The 15,925-nt window shown below is 41.9% G+C and overlaps 1 protein-coding gene across 1 annotated transcript in view; it reads right to left on the bottom strand.

Moving 5' to 3' along the window:
* Positions 1 to 15,925, bottom strand: part of SPTBN5 (spectrin beta, non-erythrocytic 5) — a 165,240-nt gene that overhangs the window by 105,060 nt on the left and 44,255 nt on the right. The window contains exons 22-31 of the mRNA XM_019496605.2: positions 12,953 to 13,052; positions 11,460 to 11,630; positions 10,870 to 11,034; positions 9,621 to 9,847; positions 7,271 to 7,457; positions 5,673 to 5,873; positions 4,871 to 4,987; positions 3,577 to 3,740; positions 2,983 to 3,115; positions 1,786 to 1,934 (exon numbers count right to left, since the gene is read on the bottom strand). Coding sequence (XP_019352150.1) covers positions 1,786 to 1,934; positions 2,983 to 3,115; positions 3,577 to 3,740; positions 4,871 to 4,987; positions 5,673 to 5,873; positions 7,271 to 7,457; positions 9,621 to 9,847; positions 10,870 to 11,034; positions 11,460 to 11,630; positions 12,953 to 13,052 — 1,614 coding nt within the window. The remainder of the gene's footprint in view (positions 1 to 1,785; positions 1,935 to 2,982; positions 3,116 to 3,576; positions 3,741 to 4,870; positions 4,988 to 5,672; positions 5,874 to 7,270; positions 7,458 to 9,620; positions 9,848 to 10,869; positions 11,035 to 11,459; positions 11,631 to 12,952; positions 13,053 to 15,925) is intronic.

Here is a 15,925-nt window from a genome sequence, read left to right as displayed (position 1 = left end):
CCAGCCTGACAGGAGGTTCGCACACAGGCCGCCACTGCAACTCTGCTACTGCACCCTGCGCTACCATCCCACGGCCACCTGAATGGCTTTGCAGGCAAGTGGTGCGGGGCACGGCAGCAGCAGTATGGTGGCAACTACCGTGTGCGGGCCACATATGTGCTGCCCAGCTGGGGGGTGAAACGGGGGGCTTGCATGCAGCGGCATGCTCTGCAACTGGCTGCATGGCTCAGCGGTGGTATGGGGTGGTGGCAGCTGCATGCAAGGTGGAGGGGCTTTGTGGGTGAGTGCTGCTAACGTGGAGCCATGCCCTTCACCCCTGCATCCTAGAGGTAAGTGGGGCTTTGGGTCTGTGAGGCAGGGTTGGGGAAGATGGTTGGGGGCTGAGGGAGCAGGGGGTGCTGCCGGCCCTAGATGGCACAATTGCAGCTGGGAGCAGGGCCGGGGGGGGCAGAGGTCCTGTCCTCTCTGCCTTACAGACACTTCTCAGCATTAGCCAGCAGACCACATGCTGGCCACAGTCTGTGCAGTGGCAGAGGGGACAAAGAGAATCAACAGATAGCTGGTAATGTCCCTCTGTTATTTTCTTAATGGGCTGATAAACACTGAGTTAGGCCTGATAAACACTGTTATCAATTCCCTGCTGGGCTGGTCAGAAGTGGGGGAGCCCCTTCCCAATCAAAGCATTCTGCCATGGCCTGGCTATGCCCTCCCGCAGCTCAGTACAGTGTAAGGGCGTGCCCCTCCCCAGCTTCTAGCCTGAGCCACTGCAGGCATATGCCTGCATGTCTGGGATGTCTGTGCAGTTACAAAGTGATTTAGCCTGGCCAGGTTAGACTAACCTGCAAAGATTGAATCAGTTCAGGCTCTTGGTTTTTTAATGTCTGTCCCTAGCCCAGGAAACAAGCACTTATACTTTAGGATGCTAAAAAAAAGTCTTTGGGCCACTAAGAAGTAGTGTAACTGCTTAAACTACACAGTCACAACCGTGGAGTTTCCAATAATCAGCAGTAAAATAATTAGCAATGGTTACATTTAAATAATTGCCATTAACTGTTCGCTGAAATGAAAGGGGACAGCTCAGAGATTTCAGGTATATTAAACTTAGCTGCCAGATTCAGGAAAACTTCATTATATCTGCTAATGTTTTCCAGGTTTTCTTTCTAACAGCAACAACCTAGGTCTGAACTGTAGCTGGGCTGAAGCCCTTTTCTGCCATATTGGTGTCATAAAGGGGCTTTAGGTATAACTTAGAATTTAGGGCCTCTTTTTTTTTTTTTAAATGAAAGCTACAATTTTGGAGAAAGGACATGCCATTTTGGCATGCCAGCCTGCTTCAACTGAATCCAACCACAGGTTATCTAACACAGTGTATCCTATTCTACCCCTCAGTGACTCTCCCCACAAACCTGACAGATTTCAAATTCATGGAGTAAGAATGTTGACGACATAATTAACCTCCCAGCAGTTCAATTAACTGAAAGTATGGAAAATAACATAGGAAACTTAACTACTCTGCTACACACAGGTACATGGCCTACTGCATGAGCTGCCTGATCAGCAAGTTGATATTATTTGAATTATTCATTTTAAAAAGATACATTCTGGGTCCCATGCCACTGACAAAGTTGCCACTGACACCATTTCAGAATAAGACACCTCTCCTTTACTGCTGAACATTTATAAATCAATGAATTTGGTGCCTGTATCTTAAACTTCTCCCTCTTTCCTCCCCCTAGGGCAGAACAGACAGACAATTAAAGGATATAACCAGGGCTAGTCTCTTACCGTAGTTCTTTCTGTTTCTGCCGGATCTCTCTGGATTCAGAGTACCCATGCTCCAACAAGCAGTTCTCTGCTAACTGCTGGCAAGCTGCAACTCTGTTGGCAGCTGTTGCCAGCTGGTGCCGAAAAGTTTCAAATTTGGCACAAAGATCCTTGCGAAGGAGGAATGAAAAAGGAATATCAAACTCTCTTTGGGTTGCTACTATTGCTTATCAATACCTGCTCAGCCATCCCTTGATCACATTCTAAAAGAAGGCAATAGGCTAGTGACAAAGAGTGGCAGAAACCATAGAGAAAGTGAGTCTAAATTTTATTCTAAGACACCAGTAGGGTCCACAGTTTATCTGAAAAAGAAATAATTAAATAATGTGCTAGCTCTGTGATGCTTGCAGAGGGTGAGAGCATAAGCCATATGATAAAGGCAATCCAAAATAGAAAATAAATGGACATCCGATTAAACATATTCCAAATGCTATATATAAAACTGAACAAGTTTAAGCTTAAATTGTTAAATAGTATACACCTGCGGGGCAAATGTAAAAGTTTATTTGGGACTACAGTTTCAATCAGTCCCACTTCCATTTTTGTGGACACAATATTTCACCAGTCAAAGTCAGAAGAAAATGAACTGAGGCTGCTTTAAGCAGCCCACTCCAACCAAGCTTGTCAGCCCTATAGGACCTTGCTGAATCATCCACCCAACTTGCTAGTGTTTTGGAAAACAAAGTCTTGCCCTCTCAGAGCCCTCCCACCAGCTTGCTTCAACGCTCTTTTAAATGATCAAAAATTTCCTTTTGCTCCCTTCTCCCCTGAAACCTACTGCCCCTTCTTTCTAACAGGGGACCATCCATAGCAGCCAGCTATTTTGTACTATCCCTGCTCTGCTATTGTAGCTGGGTGTGTTAAACAACACTGCCAACCTTTTACAACCAATAATTCTACTTCATTTTCTAAGTGATCTTACATTTTTCCTTCAGTTGCTCATTTACATTTTTCTTGTTCAGTATTATTCCATACTTAAACACCTTACTCCTTCACCATCCTTTTTATTCCCATCTCCCAAGCATTCATATCTATGTCTTATACTGTCTTCAGAGTCCTAATCATCAATGTCATACTTTTCATATAGTCAGACTCCATGTCATGTATGTTTGCTGTACTAAATTAAGTAAACTTTCAAGGCTTCCTACTGAAACTCACCAGGACATGTTCATAGTCACTGCCATAGTCATCAGAGCTAGCCACTTGCCTCTGCTGACTGATCCAGTCCTGTAGGTCCTCATACTCCCTCAGGAACTCATGCAGAACAAGAGTCTCATCCAGCTTCTTCCTTCTGTTTAGAGGGAGGGGGAGGAAAAAAGTGGAATATACATATTCTCAAATCACTTTTCATAAGGATCAGCATTCCGCAGGATACAAATCTGGAAAGAATCCATTTTTTGGAAACTGACACTGCAGTATATACAGAGGTGATTAGAATGTGATCCAAAGCCCAGTGAAAAGATTTCCTAGTGACTTCAATAGGCTCTGGATCAGACCCGAGATTCATTGAGGGACCCAGATTGGGTGTTTAGTCAAAACCATTATTTCTCTAGTCCAGCGGTTCCCAACTTTGGGTCACAACCTAAATGAGGTTGTGGGGGCAATGCCAGTGGTGCTGCATGCAAAAGACGAAGCATGCCGCGTGCCGGGAGCTCCCCTGACCCTGGGCCGCCGCTGCCACCATTATTGCACTCTACTCCCAGCAGCAGGTCATGGCAAGAAAAGGTTGGGAAGCAGTGCTCTAGCCCATACCTTGCTGTAGCCTTCTTCTGCAAGTCCTGGAACTTTGAGTGAACCTGCTCCTGTGGTGCATCAACCTCATCAAACTGGATGAAGCCTGGGAGAAGATGTGCTTTGGCTGTTTCACCCAGCTCATTCCTCATATTCTGGTAAACTCTGATCTCCTGTTCCAGTGCCTGAGAGCAAGAAGAAAATTACCTGAGTACCAAGGGGGGAGTAAGTTATATGAAATCCACAGGCAGTCAATGTTGGCAGCAGCCTGAGTGACAACCAGAAAGGCACCAAAAGAGAAGGCTCAGCCTTTCTTAACGAGCACACTGCCTCTCCTGACACAAATGAATTAATATTTTTTGTAACTTTTACAAAATATGATACCTTTACTCAAACAATGTAGACCAGTGGTTCCCAACCTTTTTAAGACTGCGGACCAGCAAACCACAGATCGGAAGTGACCACGGACTGGCAAACTGGACCTGCATACTGCAGACTAGAAGTGACCAGCATACTGTGGACTGGCAGCCAACCCTTTTTTATACTGAGTATAAAAAAAAGATACTGTTCAGTTTATACTGAGTATAAAAAAGGGTTGGCTGCTGGTCTGCAGTATGTCGGTCACTTCTGGGCTTCTGGTCCAGCAGCCAACCCTCCTGCAGACCGACAACCATTAGTGGCTTTGTACTGGGCCATATCCCAGGGGTTGGGAACCTCTGATGTAGACAAACAAAGGCACTAGAGAAACCTGCTACATTGCTGGAAAGGAAACAATGATTTATATTTTTAACTCTGGGGCTATAATAAATATGACAGAGTTGAACTGATTCGGAGCTCAGAGAAATAAGATACTGGATTCCTCCATGATCCCCACCCCCCACCAGTTAAGCCTTTAACAAATGCAGTGGTAAGCAAAATTCTTTGGGCACCTGTACACATGCAGAGACGCTGCTCTGATGTGCTCTAATTACCATGCTTCAGCATACTCCAGCGTCACGTGTATCAGCGTCTCTACACTGAAAAATGGTGACTGGAACACTTTAACTATAGCTCGTTCTATAAACTTTAGTTTTAAGTGCCCCCATCACTATTTTTCAGCATTGGGGGTGCTGATACACGTGATGCTCCAGGTGCCACCTCCTGGCCCCCGCACTCCCAGAGCATGTCTATAAACACCTGTTATTTCCAGTCTAGCAAATCCATCCTAGAATGAAGATACATCAGTTTCAAATTATGGCAACTAACTAAGAGGGACCACTGTGGACTAGGACTACATTTCTTAAGAATTTTAATATGGGTGATGATACTGAGTTACCTTGTGTTTCTTGAGAAGTTTCAGTGTTGCAGCTTCATCTTTACCATAGTCCCCACTGGTCACAAAGGGAAGCTTCTCTGCTACCCAAGTTTCCAAGTCTGAAGTATGCATTAAAAACTAACAAAAGGAAGAGGAATTACTTTTACTCCTGTGATATGGTTACTGTCACTCCTTCAATTTGACAAATTCTGACCACAGATTGCACTATAATATCAGTGGGTGGAGACACATTAAAGCATCAGTCCCAAAGAAATCCAGCCCCAGATGAGCTGCAAAATTTTCACATATTCTAGTGAAAGGTTTCCTATGTTCATATTTTAAACATTTGCCTTCAAAACATGGCCCCACATTAGTTTGGCTTGGGATGTCTAATCCAAGTCCCTCTGAACCACTTCAGCCCCAACCTGGTGCTGTGTGAAGTCATTTCCAGTGAAGCAATGAGTAAGGGGAACATATGTATCTCATGTGCACCATATGAGTAAGAGCCAGATCCTCACCCAAATGATTTTAAATGAAAACTCTTCATTGACTTCATTAGCCTAGGATCAAGATCCTGTTCCCTTTTCTCATCCAGCAATTGGTTTAGAAGGCCTATAGCTCCTGCCCAGCAGCTGCAGATGAGGGATTATGCTTTAGCTCTCTACCCCAGCTGTCCATGCATTACTTCAGGTTCATGCAATGATGCGACTATCAATCCAAATGGTTTGAGATCTTAAAGCAGGTTTACTTTTTACTTAAAGCTTTTCTGTTCAGCTTTTGGCCTGAAACAGACTAATTGGAATCACTTTACTGTAATTCATACCTGCTGGAACCCAACAGTGTGCTGCAGCTGCTTCATCCTCTCCTCACATGATTTCTCCAGCTCCATCCAGCTGGTGACAAGCTCCTGGCATTTTTCCAGTATTATCTGAGATGAAGGGTGCTTGTATTCAGCCATAGTTTTTCCTTTGTGAAGGACTCTATGAACTTGCTGCTTGTGAGCATTCACTTCTGCCTGCAATTCCTGGGGAGTGGAAGAGTGGGAGATAAGAAAAAGCATGGGCAGGGTGGCATACAATTATGAAGAGGAAGGATGATAGAAATGGGAGATTAGGGGGGTACTTATAGGTTGCAAGATATATGGGTCCACTGTTTAGATCTCCACAAAATGAGTTGCTTCTGGTATAACCTGCTAAAATGAAACATTCTGCTGCCAATGAAAAAAGAGCCAGTACATTAGTCTAGCTCATTGACCTGATGCTGTCTGTCAAATCCCAGGTAGAAAGAACGAGGGCAAAAAGATACCTGTGAAAAAACAAAACAGCTAAAAAGAAACAGATGCCACAGAAATCTGTATTGTGCAATCCAGTTAGATTGATTTGTCCAAAGAATTTTGTATCAGTGATAGCAACTTGCACCAATGTAAGCATTTTAAATTAAAATAATTGATTTCCTCAAAGCACAATGATAACATAACTTCTGTAAGAACTGATAATTCCTATAGTTTCAACAGAAATATCATAGTTCCTTGAAGGTCATCTGTCAATCTGGAATGCCCCTGAAAACTATCTGGGAACTACAGCTGGTGTAGAACTTTCTGATGGGAGCAGGCTGCCAAAAGCACACAGCTCAAGTGCTCCAGTCTGCACGGGCTCCAACAGCTTTCTGGGTGTAATTTAAGTTGCTGGTTTGGACCCATAAGGCCCTAAATATTCACGGCCCTAAGTCCCTAAGGGACTGCCTTCTCTCTTATGCCCCATCACAATCCCTAAGGTCAGCTGTGAGCAACCTCCTGCAAGTACCACCAGTATGCCAAGTTTGCTTGGCAAAAACATGCAGAAAATCTTTTTCAGCAGTTGCTCTTCATGTCTAGAACTCCCTCCCTATTAAGGCCTGCAAAGCCTGAGCTTGGACATCTTTCAGAAGTGCTGCAAAACCTTCTTACTTGGGCAGGTGATTAGCAAACAAAGCTGGGTTGAAATATTATTTACGGGGTTTCTCTTATGTTGATATTCTACCTCCCTTTAAAGTTGTTTTGTCATCTTGTTACTCTCCTGTTTTATATAAGTTATTCTGTCCTTTTATTGGAAGCTGCCTTGAACCTTTGTTGGGAAGGGTGGTGTATAAATCATATACATAAATAAAATAAATACATAAATAAATAACCACATCTGGATTTTAAGCGCATATGAAGCTACTGGAATAAACTCAGACAGTACCAAATGGCTAATGTTGGGATCACACTGTAGTGAGAATTTGGCTTTATAGACATTTTTCTCCCTCAGTTTGTAAGGCTCTTCTCTAACTCAATCCTGGGAGGCAATGGGAAATATATAATAGTAGGGTTTTAGGTGTTAGGCAAGTAGATTCTCTGATGTATACTTTGTTTCCATCATACCCTGAGTAACATAAAGGAAGTACCTTATGCTTTTGCAATAGGCTTTGACTCGCATCCAAGGATTTGCCACATTTGGTGGATTTGGCAATGGCCAGTCGTTCTTTGATCCAGTTCATCTCCATGTCATGGTAATGGTAGAACTGGTACAGATCTACTGTTGCCTGCAGCAGCTGATGCCTCTCATTAAGAGGCACCTGCAAGGACTCAAACCTGAGGATCAGATGTTAAAATGAATTGTTATCCACAACCAACTAAAGGAAACAGCCATGATTTTACAGTGCAGATTGTGAAAGGCTGGACAGTCCTTGGGAGACTAAATTCCCAAAGTTGGTACTATCTCTATCTAAACAAACAGTAACCCTTCTCTGTAGGGCAGCTCTTGGCAAGTATGTAGTGAGTAGGCCTGTGCGAATAGGCAACTATTCGATTCAGGTTTGGTTGATTCAGATTCAGAGATCCATATCGCTTTTCTGATTCGATTTGGCCAAATTGATTTGGAAAAGATTTGGAAGACATTCGGCCATTTGGTATAATGGGGAATCAATGAAATATCGCTGACTGGTTGCCGGGGGCACATGCCCACCCCAACTAAGGTGGCACCAGTCACCCATGATTATTATGCCTACCTCATTGTTACTTCTCCCAGAATTAACCACGCAGATCATCCAGATACTGGCTGAGCAGTAGGGACTACTTCATGCTGAAGTAAAGGATATCTGGGCTCCAGAATCCAGATCTAGTGGAGAGAGCTGCTCCAGGGTACAGGCCCAGGGGTTTTGGAATTCATGCAACTAAGCTGCCTACTACTCTCTGGGCCCAGATTTTTCTAGTCTCAGAATTGCTGGATGACATGATATGAATCTTGCTTAGCTCTTGGGTTTCAGGACTAGAGTCTGTTCCTTAAGGAGAAACATAATGTGAGGCAAGTTCCTCAATTTAGTTGCTGCTGGAGCACACAACATGGTGCTGCTCTCAAAGGGCACCCACCCTGCAGGACCTGTGGGAATCCCTGTCTCTAGCACACATCCTGGATGCATGCCGGTTTATACAGCAAGATTCTAAATAACTTCAAAAACATTGCTTCCTGCATGGAGGTCTAGGGAGGGTGGCAATAGCTGAAGGCAAATCCAATGCGACTTGGTATAGATCAGTGCCACTGTCTGAGTCACAGTCAGTACAAAAAGGTGCTATGAGAACGGGAACATTTTCACAGGACACCCTGACCCAAATAACCCAAATATACGCCACTTGCCTGCTGGAGCATGTCAATTCTCAGGACAATCAGAGAATGCAAATTAGGCCTGTGCAAACAGGCAACTATTTGATTCGGATTTGGCCGATTCAATTCAGAAAAGATTTGGAGCCCATTTGGAGAGATTCGGAGATTCGGCCATAGGGTATAATGGGGAAATCAATGAAATATCTATAACTTTGTTGTTTTTTGGCTGATTTATATGAAACATGCAGGAGTGGTAGCCTCTGCTGAAGGCATGAAGCTTGCCAAGTTTCAAGGTGATAGGTGCAGGGGTGTCTGGGAAACTGCACCTCAAGCTGCTGACAAGCAAAACTCATGTCATTTGTGTGTTAAGCCACAGTGAGGTGAAAACTGCAGGGGTAGTAGTTCTTGCTGAGACCACAAAGCCTGTCAAGTTTCAAGGAGATAGGTGCAGGGGTTTCTGGGAACCTGCACTTCAAACTGCTGACAAGCAAAACTCATGGCATAGGTGACACTGTGTGTGTGTTAAGGCACAGCAGGGTGAAGTCAGTATGATACAATCACTATAACAAACAAGGAAGTAGGCTTAGGAATTGGGAGTATAGGTATCACTCTTTCCATGTGCACAGTACCTGACTATCTTAGCCTGCAAAGAGAGGAAATGAGGATCCGCATTTTGAAACTGTAGTTGTGTTCAGTTGGTTTATTGGGAAAATATGACTTTCACTTTTGATGACTGGTGGATTCAAGTCAGTCTATTCATAAGCCAAGAGACTATTAATGGTCTGAAGCTAGTACCTACTAAATGCTGGATCACTACACAGTTTAGCAAGAGGCTTGGTAGAATCTGCAGGGAACCAGAGAGTAGAACAGCAGTAGTGTTACTGCTCAGAATTGAGGTTCACTAGCAGAGTTTGAAGAAAGGTAGCAGGCAGCTCTTTAGGCCAGATGGATTAGCACAGCTGTGGAAACAGCTGGTGAGAGAAGCAGAGCCTGTCTGCTAAGTCTAGTTAATGGAGAGATGTTTTTTTCTATTGTTTATGATAGAGAGTGGACAATCAAAAACCCACAGGTTTGTTTCTAACTCTGCCACTAACATACTAACGCATTTGAGGAGGAATGGGAGGTGAGGAAAGAAGGGAGAATGCCTCCTTTACCTTTGCAGATATTTCTGTGTCTCATCTAGAATCCTCTGGGAGTCAAAGTGATTAGTTGCCATTTTCTTTGCATGGGACACAATAGAGTTCATTTTCTCAGCCAGCTCATGTGTTTCATTTTCCAGCTGACTGTGCTGCTTGAGGAGATCACAGCTGGAGCGCAAATCATGGCCTGTCTCTGCATCTTGAAGAACCTTTTCAATCTTTTCTATCTTCTCTTTGGAGTCCTACAAGAAAAGGGTCCACTTCATGCTAGTTCATAGATTCATAGATGTTAGGGTCGGAAGGGACCTCAATAGATCATCGAGTCCGACCCCCTGCATAGGCAGGAAAGAGTGCTGGGTCTAGATGACCCCAGCTAGATGCCTACCTCCTCTTGAAGACCCCCAGGATAGGGGAGAGCACCACCTCCCTTGGGAGCCCGTTCCAGACCTTGGCCACTCTAACTGAACTGTTCATACATTGAATCTTGGACCTTTTTTCTTCACCTCCACATAGTTTCTGCCACAAGAATGTTCTCTGTGCTTTGCAGATCTTTTCTTAGTAGATCAAAAGGTAGGTGGGTAACCCAAATACATTTTTCTGGGATGTTTTGATTTATACTATTTGTCATAACAATTCTTTTCCCAGCCAGTCAACAGACTTTCTAAAAACAGCCTTTTAGATATATTTTACGTTCCATTATATTTAATATCTTAAAACTCAGTAGTTGTGTCCACACGTGTGCTTTAATGTGCAGTAGACTATTTCACTGAGCATTAAAACATCATGTAAAAAGCTGTGACATTATGTTAATGAGCAGAAGAATAGTCTACTGTTTATTAAACATTAGTGAAAAGTGTGCAAATGCACTACTGCCTAATGCACATTGAGTACCTCACATTGGAGGTACTAATTTAATGTGCTTTAGAAAAAGGGCATTAATGTATGTGTAGACACACCCACTGAGTCACAACTTTTGCGACCCCAAAACAGCAATCCTTTGTAATGACAGCAATGGTGCACAACTTCACAGAACAATGCTTCTCTTGTAAAACTAAACTACATGCCCAGAATCCTTGGTAGACTGAGGTCCTATAAAAAAATCTTCTGAGGCACTGATTCTTTACCTCAGAAAATCTAAAGAAGTCTTCCTCAGGATGGCAAAACTTTGGGGTACTACATTTTCTGATCTTTGTGATAAGCTTGATAACCTGGACATCCTAGAACTGCACCAGACCCTCTCCACTGAAACGTATAACCTACTGACCTGGAGCAGTTCCATAAGCTGTTCTTGCTGTCCAGCTTGCCTTAGCTTGTCTCCTCGTTCTACCATCCTGTTGTACAATTTCTCCCACTTCTTCTTTAGTTCTGATATTTTGGCCTGGATGGAATCTGCAGCATAATGTTCATCTCTAATAAGTTGATTTCCAGTCTGAAGAGACAAAGCAAACAATGCAAAAGGTCTAAAAAAGGGACAAAATGCTAATTCTAGTACTAATTTTGGTTCTGATATTTATGGATGTTTGTTTCCAAGGAATGCCAAACATCATCAAGATTTCTTCTACTTCAGATTCATCATGCTACAGAACAATGATGGTGGAATGATTCATGTTGCTGAACTTGATCAGGAATGACTACTATTCCAGAAAATAACCCAAATCCACACATGTCCCCATCACACCATTATCTGCTAGCCCAAAATGTATCAATTTGCAACTAAAATAGAGTTCCCAGCCTTTATTTATCCAGTGGCACCCTATACATACTCTTGACTGAATCAGGGACTTTCAAATAGCATAGAGGCTCTCAAGCATGAGCCAAGAAGGTGACTGTACATAATAGTGAAACAACCCTCACCTTCAGAAGCTCTGCAAAGTGTTCTTTGTGGGCCATCATTTCTTTCTCTGCTGCCTCATGCCACTTTAGTTTACGCAGAATATTTGTTGGGTCACGATACGACTCATCTGATGCAATCTTGTATTTCTCTTCCATCCATATTAGGAGCTCAGCAACATCATGGTTGAACTCCTTCCAGGAGAAAATGGGACAAACTTATTTGACTCCTGACTACATGCAGACTCCAGGATACCAGTTTGCTCTGGGTTCCAGGAATCTCCCCTAAAGTATTGGGTTCTTACTTTGTCTGAGAATTCGAAAGTCTGGTGTATTTTACTGTGAAAGACCTTGAATTGAGGGATTAATATCTTGATTTCCTGACAAGTTTTCACAGCTTCAGAGTAATATCTTTGTTATATTGTAAAAGGAGAATTTTCTACTCCACTGCCCTCAGGAATCAACAAAAGTTAAAAAAAAGATAAATTACAAGGAGCTGACTACTGTTATATCTATATACCTTAATGGTGAAAGCCTTAATTATACTCTGACAATCTTGTTGCACATAGACAAAATAGTTGCAATATAATATGATGCTTCTTAATTATAAATAACATATGTCTTAAAGCAATTTTCACTTGAGGAACCTTATAGACAATGAAAAGAAACCTCTGTAGGGTTTCCTCAATCCCCCAGAACCATTCCATGTGAAAATTATTTCATGTCTGGAGAGGAAATGCAAAATTGTGCATATATAAAAAGACAACTAGGTTAATGCCCTTGTGAAGAATCAAATCCTATTAAGCAAACTGTACCTTTGCTTGCATAGTAAAATAATAATTTAATGACATTGTGGAAAAAAGAAAAGAAAACATAACAGAAAACGGGCCAGTTCTTTGCTTACAGAAATGGCACGAATTTTAGTCCAATGTGATGCTATTTACTTCAATGGAGCACTCATAATTAACACTAGAATGACAGCAAATTCAGGCCCAATGTTTTAGGGCCTGAATTTGGGCCACTTTCATCCCCCCCCCCCCCCCAATCAGGAATCTGAAAGCAGAGCTTTCCTCTCATCAGTTCTGAAGGAACCGCATCTTTACTTGTTCTCTACAAGGACCCTAACCTAGTCTGTGCAACACATGGGCTAAGGACCAAGGTACCATTAACAAGGTTACTATCTTTTGGTCAAAATATCCAAGTTAATTTTCATTAAATATGTCCATTTTTCCATTGATTTGCCTCACTTGTATTTCACTGTGATCCAGTAGTTACTGTTTTGTAACTTGATCCACTTGGTCTGTAATGAGTTCTTAAACATTTGCCATTCATTGCCAATACCTAATCATCCTACAGATAAGGTCAAGACTTTCTATTTTCTGCCCGAAGGTAAAGTGGGCTGTGGTTGTTACTAGAGAGCGATCAATAATTTTAGCATTGCTCAGATCACAGAGACGGTAAAATTATTGAAAATTCATGGGATTTTCTGGTTGGTCTTGGAACACCAGACATTTTACCTGCAGCTGAAGAGAAGCCAGTAGCTTTTGTTTCCTCTGTTCACTGCTTTGTTTCAGCCACTTCCATTTTTCCTGGAAAGTGGTTATTTTCTCTTGGATCCTGCAAAGAAAAGCATAACCTTAAATAATTTTGAATCCTCTAACTTGAATGATAACAGAGCAATAGAACTGATAACCATTGGGTCAGTCTTTATTGCTAGTCATGATAACTTTGGGCTAAATTGTAACTAACCCCATGCAGCTCTTGCCAAAAGTAAGAGGTTGCAAGGCCTACTATGCTGTCCTTTTGCATGACCGCGCTGTCCTTGCTGAGGTGGAAAGGTTATATGTATGGAAGAAAGCAGATGCTACTAGCAGCTACTTCTTCTCATAAGGAAGGAGAAAGGACTAAAAGGGGGAGGTGCAACAAAGTCTAGAGGTGGAGAGTCTTTGACTGCTTATCAAACATAATTTATGTTAGAATACCACCACCAAATGCTAGGTCCTGTGCATACATGCACGATAGTACATTCCCTGCCCTGAAAAGTTTCTCTTTAGTTCACTTGTATCCTTGGAAATACCTTATTTGAAACAACATAACAAGAGATGGGTTCAAGGTTTGTGAAACTTATAAACAATAGTTTGTAGAGTTCATACCAGTAACTTGATCTTAGAAACCATTTTCCTTTAGTTTAAGCCTTTGGAGTGATCTTCCATTGGTGGAAACTGACAGTTTTATTGAAGTCAAGGAAACTATGACATTGATTTACACCATCTGGACACCTAGCTCAGAGTTGTTTGTAGTAGCATAACTAGGGGTGGGCAAGTGGGGCACCATCCCTGCACACTGACTTAGAAGGGGCACCAGAAAGGTAGCCACAAGTAGCCAGTGCTGCCTCAGTAGCAACTCCATACTGCACAAGCAACCACCAGGATGTGGGGACACTGCACTATGACAGCAGTTGCCAGGGGTGGGGATACCCTGCAGTAGTGGCACAAGTCATGTTCTTTAAGTCTCCAGGGTAGGCAAGGCACCTCCTCTCTCCCCATCATCTGTCTGGCATCTCTGCTCAGGGTACAACACTTGCTAATTATGCCCCTGGTTGTTTTCCCTAAAAGTGAACCAATTTACGGGCAAACAAATATGGTGCTGGGAGTGGAGTGGGAGGAGAGTCCATCTAAATGACAGGTTATGCTATGAATTAATAATACAAGAACATCAGCATATGCTCAGCTGGCACAAGCGTGTACTCCACTATATAAACAGGTATAAGCACTACCTCTTTTTTAATTAGAATTTCCCTTTCACTCTCTATCCTTTTCTCCCTAGGGTTTCTCTGTATTCGTGTTTTAAAACTTTGTTTCTTTCTTTACTCTATATTTGATTTTAATTCTCTCAGCTCTGGCCCTGCACTTGTCTCCCACTCTTTCCTAAAGTAGGATACTGTCCAATATCATGTAAGCATAAACTAATACAAGCATGGTGACAAACACCTCCTTTACCACTGAAAACTAGGTTTATGATCCTGTGCATCATTTGGCTATCTGATATGTGAATTCATTCTGGGACATTACCAAATGCTCCTCATATTTATTTTTCATGTGTATAACTGAACCTTTGCAATGTATGTCAGGCACATATGCACATGCAAGCTGAGTTCAGTAAAAGTGCCAGAATAAGGGGCAAGCAGGACAAGCAGCTATAAGGATAACTGTAGCTTCTCAGTTTACCCCAGGAGTATTACACCATCAGGCACTCATGCTGTCTAAATAAAAATTCTCTCTAATGCAATGGAGCATATGCAAATAGAATTACCACATTCAAAGTGGGAACAAAACTCCTGTAGCATAATGTGCTCAAGTCAGGGAGACTATATAAGCCCCATCCCAGGATTCTGAAGAAAACAGAACATGTAATTGCAAGACTAATAGTAAAAACTTATTATAACTGTCATACCTGGGGAGGAATAGCCAAAGTAATACCCATATTTTAAAAAGAGAAGAAAGGTGATCAAGGCAACTCTGGGCCCTTTAGTCTGACCTCAATAGACAGCATGCAAAACTTCGAAAGACATTTTGACAGAAGGAATAAATAAGACAAAGAATAAATAAAGACATAAATTGAAAAAATGGCAAGAAATTACTGTAGGTAAGTAATGCCAAACACCGCTGATATCTGACAAGATAAAATTATTTTCTAAACAAATGAAATGTGGTAGATCTCTCTAGGTTTCCATAAAGAGTATGATATGGTCCACTTGGTAAATTATTAATTAATTTGAGGTTGGATATGTAATGGTTAAAGGAATGAGAGTGGATTCTATTCAAAGGAACAGAATTCATAAAGGATCTTATTTAATATTCATAGCAACCTTGGCACAAAAAGGAGGAATGTTTAAATTTTATGTCAACACAAAACTATTATGCATTACCAACATAATGGAGGCTTATAATTCTATGCAGGAAAAATGAGAAGACTTGAGGACTGGAGTAATAAATATGTGGCAAATTTAGTAATACCTGTTGCAAACCCACAATATTGTGAGGCGTTTGTGGAACATCACGTATGTTTTATTGAAGTGCTTTTACTGTTATGACTTGTGTTATCTCTATGAATAGGTAGCATTAAACTGTGCTTAGCCTTATCATGATTATGCCAATACAAATTATGGAATTTGATATTAATGTAAATTTTATTTTTTTATATTTTGGCCAGGGCTGTTTAGTAGGGTAATGATTAGCTTAAATGCTCCACCTCTATTCAAGGTTTAGAGAAGCAATCGCTGAGAATTAGAATCTGACATGGATATGTTTAATGTGGAGTCAAACTGACCCTTGTGGAAGTGGTCTGAGGCACAGGAAGGTCAGAATCAGCAGCTGTTATCTAACCTGTTGAGCTGAGAAGTAGTAGCTGTTTTCTAGTGCTTAGGACTAAGATGCAACGATAAAGTAAAATCATTGTCTGTATCTCAGCATATGATTACTAATTTTTTA

Source organism: Alligator mississippiensis, chromosome 2 (genome assembly GCF_030867095.1).
Source record: "Alligator mississippiensis isolate rAllMis1 chromosome 2, rAllMis1, whole genome shotgun sequence".
Classification (NCBI taxonomy): Eukaryota; Metazoa; Chordata; order Crocodylia; family Alligatoridae; genus Alligator; species Alligator mississippiensis.
The sequence above is the reverse complement of the archived record's forward strand: the minus strand, read 5'-3'. Positions and strand labels throughout refer to the sequence as shown.